Below are 27,757 nucleotides of genomic sequence, written 5' to 3'. Positions count from 1 at the left end.
CTTTTTGCTTTAGCACGAAGAAACACACTCACGTTTGCACCAGACCACCTATTACAGACGAACATCTCCAGCACACACACGCTCACACACACACGCACACAGGCACACACACACACACGAGAGACGTGGCACTTACAGCTCCTTGAGGGCGGTGAGGTGATCAAAGAGGCTGGAATCCACCGAGAGAATGTGGTTTCTGGACAGATCTCTGCAACAGAAGCCAGAAAGAGACGCTTAGAGATGCACACACACACACACTCAGACTCAGAGGAAGATGAGAAGAAGTCAGCCGTTTCTAACCCGTGTGACTGACTTTCTTCTGTGAAACACAAAAGGAGATGTTTAGCAGAATGTTCATGCTGCTCTTTTTCATACAGTAAAAGTGAATGGAGACTGAAGCGCCACAGAAAGTTTTATACAAGTAGTCTGTGGCTTGTGTACAACATCACAAAGATCATTCAATGGCTTCATGTGACTGAAATTTGAAATCTTCCCCTCTGCCGTATCTCTCAAATCCCAAATTTGAGTACTTTCATTGCACACGATGACAATGTAAATTACTGTACACTGGTGTAGAAAGAAAGAAAGACATAGCAAACATTTATAAATGATTGCAATTGCATTTTTGGGTAAACCACCGAAAATGGACATTACATACTGTCTTTTTTTCATTTGCAATATTATTTCTACTATTTTCTGCTTATTTAAGGAAGAATAAAGCAATATTCTAATCTGAAGAACCACAAAGAAAATATCAGAAACCTGTTTAATCTAAAAAGATTTATACTGTATATTGCAACTCCGGTTTTGTCTTTTATACTCATCAAAGCTGTATTTACTCAATCAAAACACAGTAAAATTAGAAATATTCAGAAGTAATATTACAATAACAAAATATAACAGTTTTATATTTGAATATATATATACATATATATATTAAAATGCAATTTATTTCTGTGATCAAAGCTGAAGTCTTCAGTGTCACACGATCTTTCAGAAATCATGTGCTCTGAATCTTTTTAATAATTCACATTGATGAAAACAGTTGTGCTGCTTCATATTTTTGTGGAAACTGACTTTTTTCAGGATTCTTTGATGAGTAACACATTGAAAAGAACAGCACTGATTTGAAGCAGAAATCTTTTGTAACTATATGAATGTCTTTACTTTCACTTTTGATCAATTTAATGCATCCTTCTGAATAAAAGTATTCATTTCTTTCAGAAACATTATTTACCAAACTTTTGAACAGTGCATACGTTATAAAATATGCATTATATAAAGAAATAATTATTAAACCCACATTTTTTTCGTAGACCCAAGTTCATCTCTCATGATGCAAAGTGCAAACAAAATCAAGATAATGGACCAATCAGAATCAGTCTTTCCCATTAACACACCAATCAATTAAACCAATAATGCAATCTACAGAACAGACGGGTGTCAGCACATGTGTGTGTGTGTGTGTGTGTGAACTCTGTTCCCAGAAGAAAACATCTGTCCATTCCAGACAGACTGTGTAAGAGAGGAGGAGGAGTTTTACTCGACTGACGCTCCATGCTGATGAAAAGCCTCTGCTAAAGTCATTACTGTGTCAATTCCTCACTAATAGGAGGCGTTCTTACACATCATCACCTTACATAACACGGCCTGTGTGTGTGTGTGTGTGTGTGTGTGTGGGGCAATAAATCTGAATGTTATCAGTGCACAGTGAATGAAAGTAGAGCGCATGTGTGTCAGTCACTGAGGGACCGAGTGTATTTTGAGCACAATCAGATTTATATCGTGTTGTGTAAGGGTCTCCGAAAGTTTATTCAAGCAACTAGAATGGAAAATAGTATCTTCAGCTCACAGTTGTGAGATGTCAGACATCAGAGAAAAACTTCTGCATTAAACTTATTCTGGTTTGTCTGAGTTTACCCTGGTCAGGATGAGAAGTTGATTGTGTAAGTTGTTGATGCCGTAGTCCTGTTTCTGACCGCAACAACTTCTATAAGTAAATAAAATAATAATAAGTTATTTTATGTACACCGGACACTAGAACACCAAGGTCGTAGGTTTGATGCCTAAGATGAAATAAAATAAAATAAAAACCTTGAATTCAATTTGTTTTAGATAAAGTGGCTGTCAATTGCATACAAAAAATATTTACAATAAATATATTAATAACACTATGTAAAAATAATTTCATTAAATAAAGGGATACATTTACATTTGCAAATTTGATTTTATAAGCATGCCATGGTTCTGTTTTTGACATAAATACTATAAAACAAATAAATAATAAGGATAACGGAATACCTTTAGCTTAAAAGGTTGAATAAACATGGGTCCAGCATTGGATTACAAAAAAAAAAAAAATAAATAAATACATAAATAAGGATACAAGTATCTGTCAAATACACATAAAAATCTAATAAAATATAAAATCATTAATTGTATAGATTTCTATAATAAATACTTAAAAATAGATTGTGTATATAATTAATGATTTAAACTAAGTGCTTTTTATTGCATGCAAAATAATTTTTGTACAAGCTGTTTCTACAGCTTGGTTTCAAGGGATTTCACACTATTCTTACTGATAAATGAACATATTTTAACATCATGTTAAAGGTACAATGTGTAAGATATTTGCAGTAAAATATCCAAACATCACTAGGCTAGTGTTATATATTGTGTCCAGCTACTAACAATATCTCTAATGTTTTCAACTACTTGTAAATCATGAGAAAATTCCCATTCTAAACAGTGACACGGGGCAGTGCAGTCACCTGTCAATGACGTTAGGTAATCTTTGTTACCGCCTTTACTGACGTAGAAACCACATGACAACAGCATCATGGACAAATGCAGAAGTAGGTTCACGACAAACTTAAATTAGAAAGAGATGCCGATCTCGCTTGTGTTTTACTCGACAGGTGAGTTGTTTTGATTCGTATCTTTACAGAAAACGTATGCTATTATAACAATCAACAAGATTAGTATTATGGGGAATTTACGCCAAACGCTGGGCATCGCATCTCTAGACCCGCGCGAGGACGCGTCTAATCCATAGTCTGATCGCGTCTTTGCATTGACTTTGTATGTGATCTACTCGCGCAAATCGTTGAACTCGCGTTAAATCCATGATTTATCTTTCTGTCTGATTGATGGCCGTCAGCGGTTGGGTAGAAGACAACAAATCCCATCATTCCACGCTCCTTCTTAGCGTCATCAAACCACGCGATTGTTATTGTTTTGGTAGTGCGCCCTCTAGTGGCAGGTCCTACAACCTGTACCTTTAACACCATTTTAATTGCGTTAAGTGAAGTTTTATATTTGAATTTCTAACACTTCTTTTAACCCAAATTGCAGGGTTTCACAAAAAAGCAACAAACAACCAATCATAAACTAAACAACGCTTGCCTCATTTAATATTCATGCACTTCTAGTCAAAGAAACTTTAACATGAGGTACAAGTAGTTCACGTATTAAACTCATATGGAAACTGGAACGCCCAGGATTTATCTTAAAACCTTTGCTTTGGAGATTTCTCTCTTTATTTGTATGTCATTCCTTCATGTATTTAGTTTAGTTTATTGATTGCAGAAGGAAGATCTGAAGCTGATGATTTCCACTTGGGCTTCAGTGTTTGTGCGCCTGATTGCTGGAAAAACGGCCGCTGGAATATGAACTAGCTCTCACGTGTGGCTCAGATTTTCCATGCAGCAGTTGAAAAGGCTTGATTTAGCGTCCAGATTCACTTCAACAGACAAGAGCGGATTGTGGTTCTGCTGTTTTTCTGCTGTGAGCTCTGGACAGAGAGACGGGAACTGTCTGAATGCACACTTACTTCACAACTACAGCTGGAGGAAAGCCTCACAAGTCACCACCAACCAAAAGCAACCAAAAAGTACCATGGTATGTTTTTAGGATGTGTACCATAAACTACATAAAGACTATGGTCCATAAATATTTTAAAGAAACGGATCACCCACAAATGTACATTTGCTGAAATTTCACTTCCAGAGGAGGTGAGCTAGCAATATAATGCAAAGTTTCTCCAAATCCGTTTCAATGAAGAAACAAACTCATCTATATCTTGGATGCCCTGGGAGTGTTATGCATCAAAGTGCATGTTTAAGTTACATTTCACCTTAAAATCAAAAGAAAAAAGGTATTATTGAAAATAAATGTCCAATAGCAAAATTTTACAAACAAGACAAAACAAGATTTTACTGTATTTTCACCATTTAACTTCAAATTAAACATTCCTTCCTGTGTTAAATAGTTTCTGTGTGACCAATCCCATGAGCCACTGGAAGATCCAACTATGACATCATGCTTCTAAAACCAGGTTCCTAATGATGTCATTGAGAAGATCCTCATGCATGAGATCAGAAAACATCCTGATTCACAGCTGGCATGAGCATGGACATGAGGTATTATGACAAATCCATATTCACAATAACATCAGCTATTCATTTTAGAGCCGAAATAAAGTTACTGCAGCGCATGAGTACTGTATGTGCATGAACACAGAACACTGTTTCCTCTCTCTCTGTAACATAAAGCTCCAGTGTGCAGCCTGAACATGACCATATAAATGTGACCTCTTCAGTTTATATTAGCAGAAGTCAGGCTCCTGTGTGCAGCTCTGCGCCAGAGCCCGAGCCCCTTGGCGGAGCTGCGCGAGGGAGTCTGCGAGCGACATATGGTTCTGTTTAACTCTACCAGGCATGCTGATTTCACCTTATAAGGGCCGAAGGGCTGTCTGGTGCCACTTCGAGTAGGAGTGAGAGAGAGAGAGAGAGAGAGAGTCAAACGGATAGAAAGAAAGATGGCAAAACAGCCCAGAGAGTGTTTCATTCCACAGCTAAAGAGATTCATATCAGCCTCTCTAGCTTGCAAAAAGACTGGAATATGAAAGGATTATGACAGAGGAAGTCATATAAAGCCAGGTTTCCATCCAAAGTTGCGAACTTAACTAATGCGCAAAAATGGAATATTGCGCAAAATATTTGCGAACAAGCACCATTTCCATCCAGAGTTTAAGAGATCAAAATCATCACTTCCTGATAAACTGGCACAATACACCACTAAGAAAAGTGGGAGAAGCTACTGGATATAATATTTTCCTAAATAATAAATGACTTGCACCTCAGAACGAGCAGACGAAACACAATGAACGCGGTCATTGCTTTCGGAGGTGGACGCTGCTGTTTGGGAACGCTTTTAACAGTGCTCAGAGACAATTATACCGAAATACTGGCATTTCAAAATGACCATAACAATATTTCAGATGCTATGAAATGAGATCGGTCTGCTGGTTATTTAGGATTTACCATCCCATCATGCATTGAGGAATTTATTTGGGAAACGGAAATGCATTTTGCAAATAAATTCCTCAATGCATGATGGGACGGTATTTGCATTAACCCTTTTTCGCTCGTCTCAAAAACCACCTCAAGCGAGCGTAAACACTTTTTTGTGAATTAAGGCATTTTATTCTAAATTCGGTGTCTCCATCACTCGATTCTGATGCGATACTTCAAAATGCACATAAAATCAGGGTGAAGGAAACCCAGCTATAGTGACATCAGTTTTCTTTTAAATTATTCTTGTAAACCCTATCTTCCCTTTACAATGTTTGTTGACTGTAGAACGTTCTGGTTTTGTTGCACCATGTCACTCTCTCAATGTAAGTTACGTTCAGAATGCATTAAAAAGATGGTAATGGTAAACTTTCAAATTGTAGTATGCTACGTCTTAGCCACATGACAACCAACTGAACTGTTTACGTCAGCATGTTATGAAATTTATTAAATATTGCATTATTGCATATTCTGGAATTGTTAATCCAGTTATCATCTCAGAACAATGACATTTTTTTTTGTCATCTAATTTTGCACAAACACTTTAGAACATCTGGTAATTAGGGATGAGCACTACAACTAATTTAACAGTCGTTTACAAGGAATTGCAGTTTTAACATTTGTTAAACAAATAACAAGCTGTTTCTGATTAAATCGTCAAATTGGGGATGGAAGGTCAAGTTGAGTGTAGTGCATTCTGGGACATAGTAACACAGTGCTGTTTTGTGTAAAATGTCTATTTGCAACAAACGAAAGAACCAACCAACTTTAAAAAGAAAAAAATACATATAATAATTTTTAAACTATGGGAAACTGTAGTTCTGATTCATGCGTCACACTGTTAGTGGAAGGTCAGGTTTAGTGCATCATTTTCTATTGCACGTTACAAATATAGTAGATTATTAAACAGGTATTCTATGCAAAATGACATTTTGCTTACTGTGCACTGTACTGAATAGAGTAGAACTAGTGTAGTTTGGCATGTGACTGTGAAGATAGTCATGGTGTGAGATGAAGAGACTGGAGCCGTGAGGATGACAACACTGACCACTGCCATGAGCATTAGGCAGAGCAGAGCCAAAACAGCCAAGCCACAACTGGCTGTAACCACGATTACACACTAGCCCACTAAACAGCAGTCTGTCTGTTGTGGCCGAGATGGAAAAAAGCGTAAGGGTAGGAGGAGGAGGGGAAGAAAGGAAGAAAAAGGAAAGAATTTAATGGCGCGCTCCGTTTTGTTTATGTTCAAAATTTCAGAAGGAGGGGGTCAATGATTCAGGCCAGCGCTCTGTTTGTGTGTGTGTGATCATGGATCTCATTTATTTAAGTCAATGTGTGTATAAATTAGAGCCCAAAATGTGTGTGTGTTTGTGTAAATATTAAGTCTGAGTGTGTGTGTGTGTGTGTGTGTGTGTGTGTTTGGTCCTGATAAGTACCAGAGTGGTACTGTAGCACCTCGGGGCTTTCGGTGAACAATCGTCCACTGTGAGCCGCTCACATCTGGCTTTATTCCTCAGCTGGGCTCCTGGATCTGTCCGACCCGGGCAGGGTGCCTTATTCTGGGCTCATGTGTGGCAGAGCGGCCCCTCTCCTCCTGGAAGTCCGTCCCCGGAGGATGATTAACAGGGTACTTTCCAATTGCCAGGAAAAGAGGGGAGGAGGAGAGAAACGCTGCGTTCCTACAGCTAAAGCGAACTGCATTGCTGCCTACTGAGGATGCATTCATAAACGACATGTTTGTGTTCAAAAACAGACAGAATTATAATAATCAAGACATGTTTTTACTGTTAATAATTTGATGTCTTAATGTGATGCAAATGGCATGAGATGCTATTGAGAGACACCATCAATGATTAAAAAATAGTGTTTTTTAAGGACAATTGAACAGATTTTCCTCCAAACTCTCATTCTCATCAGTGTAATGTGTGAAAATTTAGATACGTGAATCAAAAAAATATTTATTCAGGACAAGCTGTGTTACTTCTGATTAGAAACAAAGCCTCAGCTTTTAATTCCTGTACAAAAAAAAAATAAGTTTTGACAATCTTAAATGTTGTGTGACCGATCGCTTTATCAGCGCTCCGCTGTATCAGACCACCTTAAATGGGTCACATTGAGATTTCATTCTCTATTAATGACATCTGTGGCTCTGTCTTGACCGAGAAGAGGGTCTCTCAGGAGATGTATTAAGTTATACACTTTGATGGAAGATTATAAAGACATTTGTTTGTAATAACTGCCAGTCCTTCTGAGTAAAAAGCTCTTTGTTTTGTCCTTCTCAGGACATGGTGTGCGTTTTTACTCTGCTCCTGCATGAGCTGTCTGGATCCCAGCTGGCTCTCTCTCACACACACACACACACACACACACAAACCTACAGGCGAGCAAATATATACGACACACTCGCGTAAACATACTGAGTCACAGTCGAACAACATCAAACTTCATCTGATCTAAAGATGTTTAAATCACCTTTTACACTTTAACAGACTCATCAAACAATGACTGATCATCTCATTACACATGAAATTCTGTCATCACTAACACAGTGTACAGAACTAGTCTTTAAGAGTCACAAGTGTTTTGTGCATGTACTTAGAGCCAATGGATCCACACATAATATCACACCTATCAAAACAACACACACCCACACACACACACACACACACACACACACACACACGCACACGCAGGAGCCGACCACAGAGCAGCTGCACAATGACTCACTGAATCATTTGTGGACTGATGGAGTGAGTCACTGAGCCAGAGAATCAATTGCATGAGTCACTGACTCACTGTTTGTACAGCCAAATGACTCTGAATCAATGAAGCTGAACCTCCACAAAGGCACCTCAGCAGTCTGTTCATATCCAAACGTGACTCCATATATTGGGGAAAACTCCAATGGAAAGAAATTAGAAAAATATGTTCCGCATAATAAAACAGAATCCAGTTTCTTAATTTGCACTGTGACATTTTCATGACAGTCAAGCATATTTTATTTCACACTCTCATCTAACTAAAAAACTATTAACTATTAACTATAATAAACTATTTTTAAAACTTTTATTTTCTTAAAAGTATATTTTTAATACAAAAATGTAAGCATACAAATTACACAAATATAAATATGAATGCAATTATCTCTCTCGCTATACAATTTTTTCTATAAAATATTACATAAACATTGCATAAATATAGTCATTGAAAGTTGGATTTGCTACTACTTTTTTTTAAAGCAAAATATAAATTTTTATTGTATTTTCTGGGGAAATATGGCTAAGACATGTTTAACGGAGATTTGCCATTTTATAAAATTTAATGTCTTGACATTATAAAGTTAAATACACTGCCAACAAACTTCAATGTTCACACCGTCCATCCAGACCTTTTACTAAAACTAAACAGCAGAAATCATCATGACATCAAAACTATAAGCTCATTAACATATGATCGTCCAATCATAACAGAGATCAACCATAGACAGTAGTCTTAAAGAGACAGTAACCCACATATAAAAACACCCGGTGGAGAACGGTCATGAACCTCAGGAACAAATGTGAGATGTGACCAAACATTACTCACATCTTTATTTAGACAGTTCTATTACATAACTATTATCTGCTCTTATACGACCCCTTTAAATACTCACAGCAGGAGAAGCCCAGCTGTCTGGAGAACAGAGAGCAAAACATCACCAGAGAGAGAGAGAGACAGAGACAGAGAGAGAGAGAGACAGACACAGGAAGTAGAGGCTCAGGATCTGGAGCAGAGAGGAAGTCATCCACTGGAGATTGAGAAAGCCAGATTCATACAAAGATCGAGTGTTTATATGCATCAAGTGCTCATATAAGGATGTTTATATCTGCTGTGGAAATCATGTACATGCACTAAGATGTTCAACTAAGTCCACAGTCATTGCTGTACAAAAGTGTTTTTGGCGTTAACTAAAACTAAACTATAAAAAATTTGATTTTAGTCATAGAAATAAAGGTTAAAACATTAAATAACTAAAAAAGCAGAAATGTTGGCTTGGCAACTAACCAAAATATGCAAATAAAATAAATTGAATTATAAATAAAATATGCACAAAATTTACTAAAATGGTAATAAAATGAATTACAAAAATGGCAAAATAAAATTAAAATAGGAAAAAATTATATAAAAATGACAAGCACATAAAAAAATACTAAAACTTTAACTAAAATGAAAACTGAACATGTAAAATATTAATAAATAATCTATTGTACTATACACTGTAGAGTACTGTAAAATAAATGAAAGAAAATTTTATTATTATTATTATTATTTTATGTCCTTTAACACTACGCAATGAAATAAAAATAAATAAATAAAATTAAAAAACAGGTAAAATAGAGGTAAAACTTTCACGTATACAAATTAACAATCAGAATTTCTGGTTGGTTTCCATTTAATTTCTGGTCTGTCTGATCTATATTCAATCTCTGCTAAAGTTTTATCAACAGCAATTAATGTTATAATGTAAGTGTCTTTTCTTACAAAAATCTTACAAATAATCGCAGCACTCCATATTATTTATGGTCAACATTTTAGTACTTTGTATCCACAAAAAATTCCTTAAAAGACAACAAAGTCAACATGTCAGAGCTGAAATGGGGTTAACAGACATGAACTAAGAGCCACAAAGGTCTAGTTTTCGTTTCATGGGGTTAAAGACACCAACAGCTGCTTCTGAATCAGTGGAAAAACACAGACAAGCGAATCAGGGACAGATTTATCAAGGACGTAAATACATGTGCAGAAAACACAGGCTCTCAGGGTTATCGAAGCCTTCGCAGTCTGTTATTATTCTGCCTTTGGCCGCTGTGCAGTAACTCATGCAAAGAGTTTCATTTTTGTTTGCTTCAGGGTTTGATGCTTTACCGCCTCTGGCTCTCAGTGCCGGCGGAAAGAGATGTGAGAGAACGGGGAAATGCATGGTAGTGGTTATTTTTACTTGCATGGGAATGAACAGATGAGGAGGGGAAGAAACAGCACATTGAGATGAACAAAAACACTGCCAAATATAAGCACACACACACACACACACACATTAGCACTAGCACTAGTGAGTTGAATCAGTGATGAATCAGTGTTCCTCTAAATGAAGCACAGCCCTGCAACAAATGACTTCCATAACCAGCTGCGTCTGGAGCAAACATTCCTGGACGTTTCCATCAAAACACAAGCTGATGATCCGGAGACCAACTCTAGATCAGGTCTAGATCAGGGGTTTTCAACTGAAATCTTATATGAGTGAAGGTTTTAAGGTCAGGAATCAGGTCTATTGCTCATACTCAGGGGTCAAAGTTGATCTTAAACTTCTTGAGCACTTCTTTTATTGCTGCTAATATATATATATATAAACAATTGTAAAAGTTTAGTGAAGTCAGAAAATCATTGCTTTTTAGTGTTGTTATCATTAACTTAATCTGAAGTTATTTAAAATTGCTTTTGGGAACTGAAAAACACCAAAAATGTGAAATGTTGCCTTGGAAATCAAAATAAGTTGAAGCACTAAAATTACTTAGAGTATTAAATAAAAATAAAAGCTAAACAGAAATATATAAAAATGTAATACATTTGAAATAATACACTTCATTTAAAAGGTTGCCTTGAAAACTAACTGAAATATAATTTCAAAGTTGAAGCACTAAAATAAATAAAAATTAAATTAAAATAAATTAAAGCTAAAGAGATATACAACAAACGTTAGTAAAATAATAAAAAATAGAAATATGCCACCTGATTGTAATATTAAAATAAGAAAAAAAACCTTTAGTTATAATCACTATTGCTCATATTTCCATAACTCTTAAGTGTTAAAATTCAGGCTGAATGTTGATTTTTAACTTCTTCCACACATATTTTCAGATAATAAAGATTTGAATCATTTTCAAAAGTCCACTGGAGTCTACAGTCATTGCTCTTTTTTTTTATTACACTAATAAATTCTAAAACCATTAAAAACCATTTTTGTGGTAATTGAAATAAAGCCGAAATAAAATTCATTACAAATATTTGATGTTTGGAAACCGCGGTAAAATAAGCTGAAGCATTTATCTCAAGCATTAAATTACTAAAACTGAAATCAATTTGATTGTACTTGGAAAACTTTTTTGTAATTTAAAACAAATGTGATTAAAAATGTTTAGTTAATGTTTTTGAGCACTTCTGTTCCTCTAATAAACAGAAGAATGGTGAATCCTGCTCTTGGTCAGTCTGTGCTTCTGTGTATGGTGATGTCATAATGTGAGACTGTCATGGCAACCAAATAAACCTCCACACACACACACACACACACACTCACGACTGCTCGCTCAGCGTGATTAAAACATACAGGACAGCAGGAATTCAGACCGTCTTCCTTTCCACACAGTAATATCTCCATTCACAGGTTCAGACAGATGAGCAAACTTGGATGGAAAAGGAGGAAAATGACCAATTCCTTAATATTTCTGGTGCAAATACATCTAAGACAACACAAATCAACGGACAATAGGTCAGACTAACTGAAATAAACCTGGCTTGTTTGGTAAACTTGTTTTATGAGACAGGCCCCAGAAACATGACTGCGTCTGAGGAAGACTTGAACACGTCTCTGTTGTTGTTGTTATCACTGCAGCTCTCTCCACAGATGAAGCTAAGCACAATTACATCACTCCTGAGTCAATAATGATGGTTCCTATTAAACCCGAGCGCATCAGTGAATCAGAAACAGAAGAGAAAGTGCAGCAGTCTGCCAGTTTACTGTGAACTACTCACGTCAGCACCAGGCACTTACAATACGCAATAACACCGCTTCTTATGAAAGATTGGACGTTTGGAAAGCAAGTCAGGTTGGGTTTGTAATTCACACTCATCCGTTTCAGAATGACACAGATGGAGAAGGAGTGAAGAAACCTCATAGGAATGGGAACGGGAGTCGATCTGGGTTTTTGTTGCGTGAAGGAGCGGATGGAAGAGGAAAAGCTTGAGAAACAGATAGCACCTCGCCAGCGTGTGTCAGCGTCACGATGACAAGCTTTTACATTCATTTACTGTCAACCAGATGTCATTGCATTCTCACAGCAAAGAAAACGCTACCATCTATCTCGGTCGAAGAGACGCTTAAATAAGAAAGATCAGCAGGCGGACGCGGCCTCGCAGCGAGAGAAAAGAAGAGAGGTCAATGATTTACAACTCCTCGAGCTCTTAATGCACTTCAGAAACACTTTCTGCATCTATTCTTCCATTTAGGAACCACTTAAATATGAAATACCTTTTAAAGACGGAGACAAAAGCATGCATTTAAGTTTTAAAACTGTGTAAAAAAACACAATGCGAAAACTCCTATTGCCTATAAAGACATCTGTGTTCATAAACACTCATAAATAAAATGTACGGCTGCATTAGCACAACTTATTGCAATCTTAAAGTAAAAGGAGGAGGCCGGGACTATAAACTGTAGAAATCTTAGTAAGATTTCAAGTCAAATTCCAGTTGCACGAATGCTTGTTTCAATATCACCATTTCAATATCATCACATTTGGCTCTTCTGTTCCTTCAGTGTGTGTTCAAAAACTGTTACTCTAATTAATAATGGTGGAAAAAACTATAACTTTTTAGCTTTGTGTCTACAGAAATTGACTTGCAGAAATAAACAGCCTGAGAAATATTCCCTGGAGAACAACAACAAGCCCCCTAATGAAGAGTTTGTAAATGTGACAGAGTTATTGACAATTTTGCAACAGTTGTCTGATGATGAGTAATTTCGGTCTTGAGGTTTATGCCCTGAAAGAAAGATTTGAGAGTATCAGATTTTTGTGCACATGCATCTGCAGTCTATGTGAATGGATAACACATGCTGGAGCTCGAGCGCCACAGAACCCCGAGTAAAGAACACCGTGTTCTCAAGTGCACAAACTCTGCATGCATCTGCTGCTACACAAGCTGTGTGCATGGGTTCAATCGAGCGCAGCCTTAAACTTACACAGCTACCTGGGTTGAGATGTGTTTTCTCCACTCAGAGAAAGCTAAAGTACCACTTTTTGACAGTTCTTACAGACTGGGATGAAGACAGCACCATAAGAGTTCAGTCAGGCAATGAGTTATGGTGAAGAGAATGGATTGATTTGGTATTGACTTTTGGAAAAAGTAGAGTTAACATAACCTCCATCATGACTAAAATATCATAATACTATGGACACATTTTTACTAGATGGTAACACCAGTTGACACTTAGTCACTGCATCTGAACGTTTGTAGAATACAAAATAAATCATGTGTGTGTTTCCAAAAACAGCCTACAAACAACATACTTGGCACTTGTGTTTTAACCAGACTTTCAAAAGATTTCGGGTAGAATGGGGGAAAACGTCCCCCTGCTGTTTTTCCCAAAATAGCTTCTAGATAAAGTCAAGACCATTTTTAATTTGTAACTATGGTTGACAAGAGGGATGTAGAAGTTTTCAAGCTTGAAGCTTACACATGTGATGCACCATCATCTAATATCTATATGACACGAGAACAGTGTCTGTAGATATGTGTTATTTAAGAAAATAAAATAATATTTACAGAATAGTTTTTTCTCAAACACAGTCACAGAACATAACTTAATTACTGTAGATAAATTCTGTTCTGAATATGAAATCCTTTTTCCTTCATATGTATTCTAGTTTGTTTTTATATTCGAGTAGGTAGCAAGTTAGCATCATCTAACTTTTTTTTTTTTTTTTTACACTTTTATACTTTTTCATATTTGTTCATAATTTCATAACTATTAATTATATTCTTTTCAGTTTTAAGCTAAAACGACCTGCAGTCTGATTTTGCTGTAAATGCATGAAGGAAATTGCTTTGTCTTACTGGGGGGCACATTTTTATTACAAATCTAAGAACATGAAAACTCTAGAAATGTTTCATACTTGGTTCATAATTTATTATGTCAGTGTCACTAACGCTATTACAACTTTTCTGAACACATTTCACTTTTCCCCCCCCCCCCTCTCTACCCTTCTGTTTTTCCCCATCCCCAGACATCTTCATGATCCTCGTGATTATGATTGACTGATACATAAACAGTGGCAGTCTGAAGTATTACACCTTCTTCACCCGTCACATCACCCGGATCACAACAGACACCCGCATCACCTCCTCACGGTCGCCGGGTCACTTACAGAGTGTGCGTGTCGGGCGGTAGGTCTGACGCCGCTGGGGCCTGATCCAGTCCGATGTTGGAGCAGTTAACCACGCACGAGTTTTGCGGTCCCACCGCCGTGCACGAGCAGTTCCCCGGACACGGGCCGCACGCTCTCCCGTCCGTCGCGACGCCCGAGCGCGCCTCCAGGCAGCAGAGCGCAAAGAGCAGGCTGGAAAATAATCCAAACTTTGGGAGACAGACGCCATGTTTCCGCTTAAACACAATCTGTCCATTTCTACAAGGCATCGCTCACTCGCATCTCATCGCCCCTTCTGTCGGTGAAGTTTTCCTCGGGGCGCGGGGAGGAAAGTTCACTATTTTCCCAGTTTTTCCATAAGAGAAACGGCGTTGAAAGCGTCGCAAATCGCGTTTCCCCCCAAGTTCGCTGACGTGCCCCCTCTATTCCTCCGTGAACGGAACTGGATTCACTTCTTCTCCAGAGGAGGGAACAAACCTCTGGATTGATTGTGCTCTGCTGAAGAACTTCCTCTCGTTCTCTGCTGCTCTCCGCTGGATGAGGCTTCTCTTACACAACACTAGTACTGATCACTAGGCTACAGACAGGACACAAACTCCATGTTTTAGACTTTATCTTTGACTTTATGTAGTTATGGCACAACTTTTTTATTATGCGGCCCATTTTATTGTCCATATGCCGGGAGCACGCGCGCACATAAATGCATTTGATGATGTAAAGGCTAGTGGCACGATAAAGAAGCATCGTCCAATATTGTTCCCCACGTGCAGAACTTTACAATCATGACATGAAAACATGGTATTTTTTTTTTTATTGTACCAATAAAGGCAGTTTCTTAATGACATCACGTCCAGGAAGGGGCATACTTTTTGGTGAACAAAAAACAACATCCGTCACCCTAAAACATAATTTTATAATCATTTTATTTATACAAAATGTTTCTAATTTTAGAGCTACCAAAGCTAATGGACTCCAAAATGGTTAACCTAATAATAATTATTATTATTATTGTTATACTCTCACTTTAAGGAAATGTAACATTTTGTTCTGCAAGACATTAATTCCAGTCATAAAAAAAAAATCAATTGGTTATTTATATTTATAAAAAAAGGATAGAGATTTAAGTGATAAATTAATTCATGCCTGCAACTTAATTAAAAGTCAATTGTTTTATAAAGACAATGTAAAAAGCTGATTATTTAATTTTGGATTTTTAAGTTAATATTCTTAGACTTTTTAACACATTGAATATTTCCCTCACACAGTATAAATGGATTTATCCACATAAAGATATACAACCTTTAGCATCAAAACGTTTGAAACCCCTAAAACATTCTGTCTGATTAAATTACAGGAATCAGTATGATTATATCAACATTTCAGACGATTGTCAGAAAGGAAATGATGTCCTCTTATACAATACTTTATCTCCATAATTCTTCCTGCTGTATAAATAATCAAGTCATAATTAATAGCTCCATCTTAAGAAGCTGAGCTTGACCAGATCATTTCTGAGAGTCTGATATTCCCTTTTATAGGAATACACTTTATAATTAACACAAGCATATTCTTTTCTTAAAGAAGGCTCAGAAGGAAATTATCCTGAAATAATTCTGCAGACGTGAATAAACTATAGCCTTTATTTCTTATCTCTTCCTTAGAGACATTTTCCAAATCAGGCTAATTCATCATTCATGCACATTGTTTTGCATTAACCAGAGCAAAGTTGATCTCTGACAGAATGTGGATGAATTATTGAGGTCTTGCTGGAGTACGTTGTGTGTTCAAACTATAGGGGGAGTCTCAGATCTTCACATCCTCTGATTTAGTGCTGTATATGGACTGGAACAAAACCAAAGGAGATTGAATATACAAGTCAGTAGAAAACACACATGGCTGCTTACACACTGTAAAGTTTTAGGAGTGACAACCCTATTTAAATAGCTACAGAAGTGGATCCTCTAAATGTACTCACTCTTGAGACGGTAATGATTGACACCATCAGAGTTGGGTAGTTTTTCGTTACACTGAGAACCGTCCTGCAGTTCCTGCACAAACCCAGTTTGGGAACGTTTTAATGGACTTCATGTTGTTAATAGCAATATCAATGCAATATATTTTCTCTTTGTGTTTTTATATCAATATGGTACAAGATTATCCTTTTTGAATAAATGGCAAAAATAAAAAAGCAATCTAAATCAAAAGCAATCTAAAGGTAATCTTAGTCTGATTATATTAACTAAAATGTGTAATGTAATGGATTACGCTACTATTATTTGTGTCATGTAATCTGGAATCAGTAACAAATTACAATTTGTAAATAGGCCTAATCTACCCAGTTTTTTATGTCAAAATGTGGCAAAACTGAGTCAAGAGGCAATTTGTTGCACAACTCTGATATGCATTTAAATATGTCATTAACTGCTGGGTAGATTACTTACAAATTATAGGCCATAACTAATTACAAATTATTTGATGAAAATTGTTGCCATAAATGTTATCTAGAAAACTCATTTAACTAATGCATTCTGACTATATTTGAATTACTTTTAGATTAATTATCACCATTAACCATCAGAGACGTGAAAATGTGTTGTTCAATTATTGAAATATTAACTTTAAATACTTTTAGACCAAATGGGTTTGACTGAAGAAAAAAAAAGTTTGTGAATCCCTGCATCACATGAACAATCAATCACACGTTCATACTCACTGTATTCAAAATGACACACAGCAGAAGTCTTTAGAAAGTTAAACAAATTAAAAGAGAAAAAAATTGGGAGAATTAATAATAGGAATAATTTACTGCCATTGTTTGAATAGCTGGTAATCATATAATTCATAAAAAGCATCTTTAATCTGATTATGGGTATTTTAAAAGATGTAGTCTGGTCACATGTACCAAATATTTAGACTCTAATTACATAATCCAGATTACATGCAATCAGTTACCAGTGTAGCCAAGTCTGCAGTTTTCCCGTGGAATTTGTTTGCAGTTGTAACTCCCTTAAATAACTGAATAGTGTTTGTACAGGACAGGATTGAGCACTAAAAGCTGAACTGACAACTGAATTCAGCTGTGTCCATGTCTAGTTGAGTCCAATCTGTGCTTTTCTACATCAAACCGGAAGAAAGAAAGACATCTGAGGACATGAGAGGGAGTGAATCTCAACTCTTACCACCCAACTTGTCTGTCCTCTCAGAGTTTTTTGTTCCAGGAGTAAATGTCCCCGTTAGCACCATCTGTGAGTCAGTCATCCACGTGGATGTCATTAAAACACCTCAGAGATAAAAGATAAAGATAAAAGAGCAAGACAAACCGAGAGACAGAGTTGCTCAGAACAGAGAGGTGTGATGAAAGGAGGAAGAGAAAATGGGGAAAAGAGAGCTGAGAGACGGCAGCTCACTGTAACTGGAGTTTGGTTCATTTCAGACAAACACAAAAGAGTTACACAGCTTTAGTTTTATGGCACTGAGTGGCTTGCAGCACTTAGCTATATTTGCTGGGATAATCCAGGTTGTTGCTAGGGAGTTGCTAAGGCGTTTGATAGAACATTGCAATGTGGTTACTAGAGTGTCCTTGGAAGTTGCTAGGAAATTACTGTATGGTTAAAGGAAAATTCTAGGTAGTTGCTAGGGTGTTGCTAGGAGGTCACTAGAGTGTCCTGGGTAGTTGCTAGGGTGTTGTTATAGGGCGTTGTTGAGGTTTTCCAAGTAATTGCCATGTTAAAAGTCTCTATACTCCATTCTAGGGTCTACATGAACAAGTGTCAATGTATGTTAAATCAGTGTCCCACACACACACACACACACACACACACAGATCTCCTAACACAGCTTTGGGAATGTCACCCGAGTGTCTGAGGTGTTTTCCCAGGTGTCTCCTTCACCCTGATCAGAGCTGCTCTGCAGATCAGTCTGTCTCATCATTCTGGGATAAAGGGAAAGATAAAGAGATCTCAAGCCCAACCTGAGGAGGTCACTGATTGGACGCAGGACGTTTCCATTCGTCCGTCTGTCTCTTCTCCCACCTGCTTTGCTTATTAAGTTAACCTTTCTTTATTACATTGTGTTTATTTTGATCCGTGTGCTCTGCCAGTCTCCACGGCAGGTGAATGTTGAGCTAGTGTTACTTGTGTTTTTATGGATATTTGTGCTGTACTTACATGTGTCTTTGAGGAGCTGAACGGACTGAGAGATTTGACTTAACTCCAGATGTGTTGTGTTTGCAGGAGACCACACAAAGATTTACATTTCAAATAAACACTGTTCTTTTGACCATCCTATTCATCAAATGATCCTTACATAATAAACAAGTCATTGTTTTCACCAAAATATAAAACATTTGAACATTTAATATAAGTAAAGAAAAATTAGCATAATCATAACTGTATATGTGTATGATTTCACCTTCATATAGTCTACATCTTATACATCATATAGTCTATAATCTACATCTTTAAGCTGAATAAGGAAAAAAAACGTAGGAAGTACACACATTAAGTATGTGAAATGAGAAAGGTTACCGTTTATTAATCTGAGAGTGGTATATGAACCACCTGATGAAATATTTTGATGAAATAATGTTCATTATACACATTTTAAGATTCAATCTTTCAGTTCAGTCATAAGAGTCATATTTCATAAGTAGCACCCCACTTCACAGCCATGATCAGATGCATCTATCAAAATCAATCATCAATTTTTAACCAGCAACCTAAATATAAAAATTCAAAGCATCAAAAGATACAGCTAAAGAAAAAAAAAAGAGAATGATAGAGTGTATAACATTTTCACACATCTCAAGCAAACTCTACTGAGCACATGCTGAATAATTGTTAGCTCCAGCTTGACTATGATTGAAAAAAATTGCCGTCGTTGACTGACGTATGATTCATATATCGTGGCATTTACATGCTGTAGTCCAAGGTATACGGTGCGATCATTAATGAGTCCAAGCACATGCATGCTACATTTCCACCAATGGTGAGGCCGTGGAACCTGTCATAATGTGTCTGTTGTGAGGGACTACATCCCTGCTGAAAAACAGGCATGTTATGAAGCATGGCAGCTGGTTTGAGCCGGTTTAAGCTGGTCCTGAGCAGGAGCTAGATGCTTAGGACCAGTTTAAGACCAGCACATGACCAGCTTTAACTAGCTGCCATGCATCAAAATACGCCTAACCAGTATGCTGTTTTTTCAACAGAATCAGACCCCCTTTAAACCATAAACAACAGCCTATTCATTTCTGCCAAGCATTTGTCTGAGAAGATTGTCTGCATCAGTTCTCATCTTGACAATTCACTGATGTGAGATCATCGTCACGAAGCCGTCACTGACCTCGGGTCAGGTTAACTCAGTAAAGTGGCATAAAAGTTGAAGAGGAGTGGGTTATGATCAGACAAGCCAGAAGAGGGAGAATGACCTGCGATGTAACGTGAGCTGCAGTGGTCTCATATTTTCATCAGGATTAATTTCACATCAGATTGGCACTGCTTACTGCTCTCTTTGGAAGCATTGGTCTGTATTAAAAGCACTGGCATTCATTTTAAATTTCTAAACTTTGAGTTTGGAGCAGAACGCTCATATTAGATCTCACAGAACACTTCAAAATTAAAAGTCACGCTTCTTTATTTCTGCAATCAGGCACCTAAATTACTGCTCCACATGTGATTACAATTGCACTGAGGAGTGAATAAAGCAGTTACTCGCTATTAGATTGGAACATTATCAGAAACTGCAACATTATATACTGATTAAATCAGTTTTTTAATCTGGTGTAAGTTGCAGTAGAGATATTTGAGCATCATGAAACAGCTTTTACATAACTTAAAAATTTAATCAAAGTTTCCAATACCTCCTACATTAAATTATACTATGATGATGATACTATGAAATAAATAAATCACATTTAATAATTTATTTAATAAGAAGTAAATGCATATAATAACTTAAATCAAAGAAAAAAAATTAACATACAATTTAACAGACAAAATATTAGTTTTTATAATAATTATTTAATATTTTGGCTATACTGTGCATGCAGCTGGAAGTTTAGACTGGCTGAAGCAAAGCAGACATGATCTCTGTTATCTATCGACTGATTCACATTCTTGTTGGTCGGATTAATTTGCCTATTTCTATGCTAAAAGTTAAGTTGCGCATATAAATATTTGGACACTTAAGTCACACTTAAAAACAAAACATCAAAGCGAACCAAGAATTGACCAAGAATTGAAGCGGCATCTACAAATGAATGATTCAGGAGAATTCAATCCACAGCTGCATCAAACTTATATTGAATATATTTCAGCACAGATTAGATTGGATTTTTCTGACTCCATAATATTTCATTTGTAAATATCATGCCTGGAGCAGCCCAAGCTGTCCATATCAATTTATTTTTCCATTTATGTTCTTTTCTTATCATGTCCTCTAATTGCATATATTTGCGCTCGAGAACAATACAACAGCAGCTTTCTAAGGACAAATGTCTTGGGATCAACCCTCAAAGCGGCGATATAAAAGCAGTCCTAATCTAATTTCACTGCTTAGACTGAGGTGAAATCATACGATATTGGTAGGAAGATGCTGTAGGAAGATCTGATGTCAGTAGAAGAACAAATGGCAGTCTGGGAGTCATATAATTAATTGTATTAAATCTCCTTCCTCTCTGTCCAAATGCAGGTAAACTATATTACCCTAACTGTATCATGTAAATTATTTACCATAGTGACACTAAATCCAATGACACACAGACAACTTATAGTCACGACTCCCAAAGCTCAAGTCTTTTGACAAAGTTTTAGCATTGAACTCAATGGTTGTGACAGTGATATAACCTCGCTTCGGCCTGCTCTTATGTCTGCAGCTGGGGAAATGTTCCTGCTAACTGCAGTGTAAGTGAATTAGACTGGTGGAGAAGCACAGAGATCAACATTAATTCTGTGGAAGAAACCACCACCTGTCTCAAACAACATACACTCAATACACTCCCAAACTCAATATATGTCTGGAGATGGTATTATGCTCTTCATAAAGGTCACTGTTAAACATGATTTACAGCAGCAGAAACACCTGCGATCCCTACAGAGTTCCCCATTAACCCTTTACCTGCCATCTCCTTCTCTCTTTATCCAGTATTACAGAAAATAACTTAATCTATTACACGTTTATGCCATTGAACGCTTAGGAATTTATTATACTGAATATATCTGCCATGGAAACAAGAAGAAGAGAATCTGACATGAATACTAATAGATTCAGTATGGGTTTTGGCCAGTAGGGGAGGCTATCATCAGTCAAAAGGGGGTTGAAGGGTATTTGTTTGGACAGTACTAGTTGTTTTTGAATGCTGATCGATATTTGTCTACAGGGGCGTCGGACTGGGGGTAAAACCAGCACTGATTACCAAAGCCCCAAAGGAAGAGAGGGCCCTTGAAAAGTCTGGAATATATATTTTTAAGGGGGGGGGGGGGGCATCCTTTTCTTCACCCACTGATCTGAAAACTGAGAGGATGAATTCATCTAAATTTCCATCTTGCATTAATATGCATTTGATATCATTCAGTGTGACATCGGTTTAGAGATTTGTAGCCTAAATATGCCCCGTGATATGATGATCTCTGAAACAGAATGCGGCCTGTCAGAGGCGTCTAGGAAACACTGATGAATCAGAGAGAAGCTGGAGATTTGCAGGAACACATGTGGATTCTAGTTCATCAATATCTGTAATTATCCTGCTGTGTACTCGTCGAGTTCAGAGCTGCCTCAGGCATGAATGAACTCCACTTCAGTTGATCTCTGCTGTGTGTGTGTGTTTTATGGATCTTCGTTAGTTTCTCAGCAGCAAACACCCCTACCGTCTTAACACTGAGTACTTGTTGAGAGACAAATTGATTTTTTATTTTCTATTAATGCTATACAACAGGAGTTCCACCTGTAAATGTGAATGAGATACATTAAAATAAGATATTATACATTTATATTGATATTTAGTTATAATATAAATGTATATTCATGCATTTAGCACCTGTTAAAGATATGACCTATGCCCATAATCATGCATGTACGTACTGTAAAGATGAAATTACATCTCTGCAGTTATGTATGTTAGTAGCAAAGATATCACTGTCATTTGTCACAACAAAAGAGAAACTATTTTATTCAGCTGTGGTTGCACACTCCACAAACGCCAGGATTGTTGTTTCATTAAAACGTAAAAATCGTACATCCCACAAACTACTCATCTGACCTTTTTTTTTTGCATACAATGTTTAAAGGATGTATGCATATTCTTTGCGAAACGTTGACCTCCGAAAAGGCCAACAATCTCAGTCGTACAAAATGATTGACAAGATGGAGAGATATTTCTTGCAAAATGTCTCATTTCAGTGATATCTGTCAGGCAGTATGACGATTTTGTACTAGGTACCTAAAAAAAAAAAGTCCCCAGTGATGCCTGATGAAAGAAGCCATCTGTTTCTGTGCGATTAACATCTAGAACGGTGTGTTCTTTGTACCTCAACTCTGCACGCACCTCAAAGCTCTTGTTTTATCTGTCTGCTGTTTAATTATGGAAAAATCAACCAGCTGTAGGTGAGATATGAGTACAGGAACTCTGCTTCCCGCTGAGAAGTGAATTATGTAATAAGGTGGCACTGTCACACCGCCTCAGATGTCATGTGTGAGCCGTACGCCTCATTTTTGTCTCGCACCTTCTTCTAAAAGTTACTTTAAGCTTGTTAAAGGCACATCTACCTCCAGGTCATGTCAGGAATCAAAACTTCCTCAGGTTTCCGTGTGGATCGCACCACTCATTTTAATGGCTAAAGCTGCTATGGTTCACATCGGAGGTGCTATGTTGTTGGCACTCTTGAAAGATGGATAAAGGGGTGAATTTCACAAAACCTGTCAAGAACAGGTCAAATATGAGAAATAAGAAATTCCATTTGGCTATTTTTAAGATTTCCTGCATTTTGACATTATTCTTCATAATGTCAATCATGCAAATCGTTGAAAGTAATGAAAAAGTTTGCCGCTGAAGTTGCTAAAGTAAAAGTCTGAACACATTACAGTAATGAACATGTGGAATGGAAAAGTTATTAAGTGCCGTAAACATAATGCCACAATACCAAAAACCAAATGGTTGCAAAAATAATACCAAATTATGCATATTTGAATGAAAGTGGAATTTTGTGCTTACAGTTGGTGGTCACAACAAATTAAGATTTTCAATAATTTACAAATGTCCTAAAGGAATTTCACAGAATAATAGTGTTCAATCTATTTGTTTATCATGAAGTGCATAATAAGCCTCTGTAAAAATGGGTGTGGCCATTTGTAAATTTGAAGGGCCTTATGGGCTACTTTTAGCCATACAAAAGCTCCTTTTGCTTCTTGATATTGCAAATTGGTGTGTCTTATCATATTATATAAATTTAGCATCTAAATTATTAACACACCGGTTTGTAGTGGAAACAGTTTTACCGTTTAATGCAAGTTGTAATTCAAGGGATAACGTTTGTAATAAATACTAATACTTACTTCAGAGATTGTACAAATCATTTTCATATTTAAAAATGTAGATAGGCCTACTGCTGTCAAGAAGGATTTCAACTGCACCATACAAGTATCCATACGCTTCATACTCACCATTAAAAGTCCTCTAATAAGCTTATATTAGGAACAGACAAAAAATTCACATAAAATCTTCCGTTACGCTCTACCAGTTCAAACTGTTTCACCCGCGAACTTTGTTGTTTACATTCTGCGCTGAGCCATATAAGGTAAACAAGGGAGGAGTTTAAACTGCACATCAACTCAAGTATTGCATGTGGAAATTAAATATTCAAAACCTATAATTAGAACTCGCCTTCCTTCAAACTCTATATGATTGGCATATGGAAAAAGTTCGGGTTAAAAAGCTATTACCCTGTGGGGTGATCGGTTGTGACTGGAGCACGCGCACGGCTTGACTGCAGGATTGCGATTTAACTGAGGGGTCTCTCTCTCTCTCTCTCTCTCTCTCTCTCTCTCTCTCTCTCTCTCTCTCCAGGTTTAACAGGGAGGTTTAGCTCGATCTCGGAGTGAATCGGGCAGCAGATGCCATCACCTGTCGCGAGGCTGCACACTGCGAGAGCGCGCACGCAAAGGCTGTATCTCCTCAAGCTATAATTCAGATAGCTATGCTGACAGATTTAACCTGCACTATGTTTTCCTGTTTTTATTACATTTTTCTTCTCTTCTCATCACCTTCGAGGGGTGTTTCACACTTTCCTGCGTTTCACTGATACATTCTCTGGTAAGCACAGTTTACTGTTTCAGATTTAGATTTTTATTTATTTTATTTTAGTCAACATTTCATCCAGGGAATCTTGTTGTAGCCTAATATTTGTAAGAATATTTTTTAATTGCTTTAGGACTGTTTTCGTTGATACACTGATCGTATGGTACGTTGCGCAAAATAAGATGTAAAAAAATTCTTTAGAATTCCCCAATAATGCATGTGATTTGTTAAGTTATTAAGTTTCAATGTCATCCCAGATGAATAGCATAATATGCATTTTAGTTTTTTTTACGCAGTTTAACAAAGTGTCAATTTCTAAACAAACATAATAAATAATGTCTCTAAATAATGTAATCAATCAAGAAAGACCGGGGCACATCGTTCTTATCACTGTCTTTGACGACTTCAAGCTGATTTCATCAAGATGAGAGCAGATAGTTTGAAAGAAAATGCTTGTTTTTTAGTAAATAAGTCGAGATTCAGCTCCAGTGCGTTATTTCTGCGGGTACATGCTGTGAATTCCATGAAAGCAGCAGTGAAGTCCGTAAATATAAAACATTGTTATGGCCAAAATATAATGTAAATAAAAAAACAGTATAAATGTATACATATGTGACAAGTTGCCCCAACTTTGTCTCTTTTCTTGAGAACACAGTTCAAACTTATGGTTAGCACATAGATTAAATTATTTAATTGCATATCATTGTAATTTTCAGTGGTTTGAAAACTATTATATGGTTTGGAGGTGAGAATTTACATAACCTATATTTACATTCACATAATATTTAGTTTAAGGTTAACTGAAATCAAATGAGTTCTCTCTTAGATTATGATCTGACAGTCTGTTTTGGCTCAGCTGTGCTCAGATTGATAGAAAAATGCATTGTGAAGATTGATCACTGGACTAATGTATACATATATATATATATATATATATATATATATATATATATATATATATATATATATATATAAACAAAAAAGGCATTTTCTTACTTCATTTGTCGCCATAGTTAACTGTGTGTTGCCTCTTTAGTTCAAAAGCTTGAAAAAATTTTTTTGTTCAGTAGATGTCAAGTAAGCTATAGTGTTTTTTAAACCATGCTTTTTAGTTTTTAATGCATGAACGTGCTGTGCCACTATGCAACACTGAGGAGAGACATACAACAGGAGACAGAAAGCGACAGAGAGATATGCATGTGTGCGTTGTGTCAGTTCAGTCTCCTTGTGTGGGTTTTGGCACTGATCTTTATAGCTGAGGTGTGATCATCTGCACTGATTCGGGCTCTCTGATCTCTTACTGTAAAACAAGCCATCTCAAGCACATTAAATGAACACAAGCCATATTCTCTCCCTCTGAAAAACACATACCTGCATAAAGAGAAATATGTACCTTTCCACTGAGCTGTTTTGGATTAATTGCTGCTTTATATTCTCTCGGTCACTCATCTTACCTCTACACTAATTTCTGACCGTTTTTATCTTTCTGTCCATTCCAGTTCCAGAATGGAGTCAATAAACCAATCTGGGTTGGTGGGGACAATCCCAGGGGATTATAACTCCACCTTTGGAATGGGATTTTCAGGAAGTCCAGTTGGGAATTACACTGGCAATGTTTCCGATCAAAGCATGCCTTTTCAAGGGAGCAGCACGATGGTAACTGCAGTCATATCATTCACCGTGTTCATCGTTGGACTCACTGGCAACACTCTGGCTATCTACGTAGTTTTGCGTTATGCTAAAATGAAAACAGTTACAAACATCTACATTTTAAACTTGGCCGTGGCCGATGAGCTGTATATTATGGGCCTTCCGTTCCTTACGACGCAAAACGTACTGTCCTACTGGCCGTTTGGCTCATTCCTGTGTCGCGTTGTTATGACAGCTGACTCATTAAATCAATTCACAAGCATCTTCTGTTTGACAGTGATGAGTATTGATCGCTATTTAGCAGTGGTGCATCCTATCCGCTCCACTAAGTGGCGCCGACCACGAGTAGCTAAAGCAGTTAGCGCAGCGGTGTGGGCGTTTTCCTTCATCGTTGTTCTCCCCGTGGTGATATTCTCTGACGTTCAGGACACGTTTAACTCATGCAACATGAGTTGGCCGGAGCCACGAGACATTTGGTCAACGGCATTCATACTTTACACTGCTACGCTCGGATTCTTTGGCCCCCTGCTGGTCATCTGTATGTGTTACCTGCTCATCGTTGTCAAGGTGAAGTCGTCCGGTGCGCGGGCGGGATTTACGAAACGCAGACGCTCAGAGCGAAAGGTGACCCGCATGGTGGTGGTGATCGTGGTGGTGTTCGTCCTCTGCTGGCTGCCGTTCTACATCATCAACATCGTAAACCTAGTCTTCATACTCCCGGAGAACAGCGTGATGGCCGGGGTGTATTTTTTTGCCGTTATCCTATCGTATGCAAACAGCTGTGCCAATCCGCTACTCTATGGGTTCTTGTCCGACAACTTCAAGCAGAGTTTCCGTAAGGTGCTGTGCGTGCGCAAGACAAATGGCGTGGAGGATGGCGATCCCAGTGTGCCGCGGACGGAGAAAACGACGACCCAAGAAACCTTCCTGGCACCTCGGAACAATGACTTTAATGGACATGCACAGGGCAGCCAGGTACAGTCACTCTGAAAGCACATTTCACATATTTGACATGTGTTGAATGTTTATTTTTGGGCTGTTAATAGATAAAAAGATACAAATTTTAATTGTGATCAATTGCGTCCAATTATGTGCGATTAACCACACACTTAACGTGAAATTAAACATACCATTTATGCATTGTCAGCTTGCTTGAACTACACTTGAAACTTGATAAGCTTTAAATGGTACTTCTAAATGCGATGTATGCACAGAACTTTACGTTTCTTTTAAAATAGAAATTTTACTAATACATTAATACATTTTAAATACATTATTTTGAT

At 37.2% G+C, this 27,757-nt stretch overlaps 2 protein-coding genes across 2 annotated transcripts in view; one reads left to right on the top strand and one right to left on the bottom strand.

Annotated features, from left to right (window-relative positions):
• Positions 1-15,221, bottom strand: part of LOC113076698 (polycystin-1-like) — a 71,403-nt gene extending 56,182 nt beyond the window's left edge. Inside the window, exons 1-2 of the mRNA XM_026249379.1 lie at positions 14,537-15,221; positions 137-208 (exon numbers count right to left, since the gene is read on the bottom strand). Of these exons, the coding sequence (XP_026105164.1) occupies positions 137-208; positions 14,537-14,805 (341 nt within the window). The 5' untranslated portion in view covers positions 14,806-15,221. The remainder of the gene's footprint in view (positions 1-136; positions 209-14,536) is intronic.
• Positions 15,222-24,465: 9,244 nt separating this feature from the next.
• LOC113076697 (somatostatin receptor type 5-like) lies at positions 24,466-27,728 on the top strand. Its single transcript, XM_026249378.1, has 2 exons — positions 24,466-24,839; positions 26,324-27,728. Exon 2 carries the CDS (start codon positions 26,331-26,333, stop codon positions 27,462-27,464), a length of 1,134 nt encoding a protein of 377 aa, XP_026105163.1. The 5' UTR covers positions 24,466-24,839; positions 26,324-26,330; the 3' UTR covers positions 27,465-27,728.
• The last annotated feature ends 29 nt before the right edge of the window (positions 27,729-27,757 follow it).

This window comes from Carassius auratus, unplaced genomic scaffold, assembly GCF_003368295.1.
Source record: "Carassius auratus strain Wakin unplaced genomic scaffold, ASM336829v1 scaf_tig00021008, whole genome shotgun sequence".
Lineage (NCBI taxonomy): Eukaryota > Metazoa > Chordata > Actinopteri > Cypriniformes > Cyprinidae > Carassius > Carassius auratus.
This window is presented reverse-complemented; position numbering and strand designations above follow the sequence as displayed.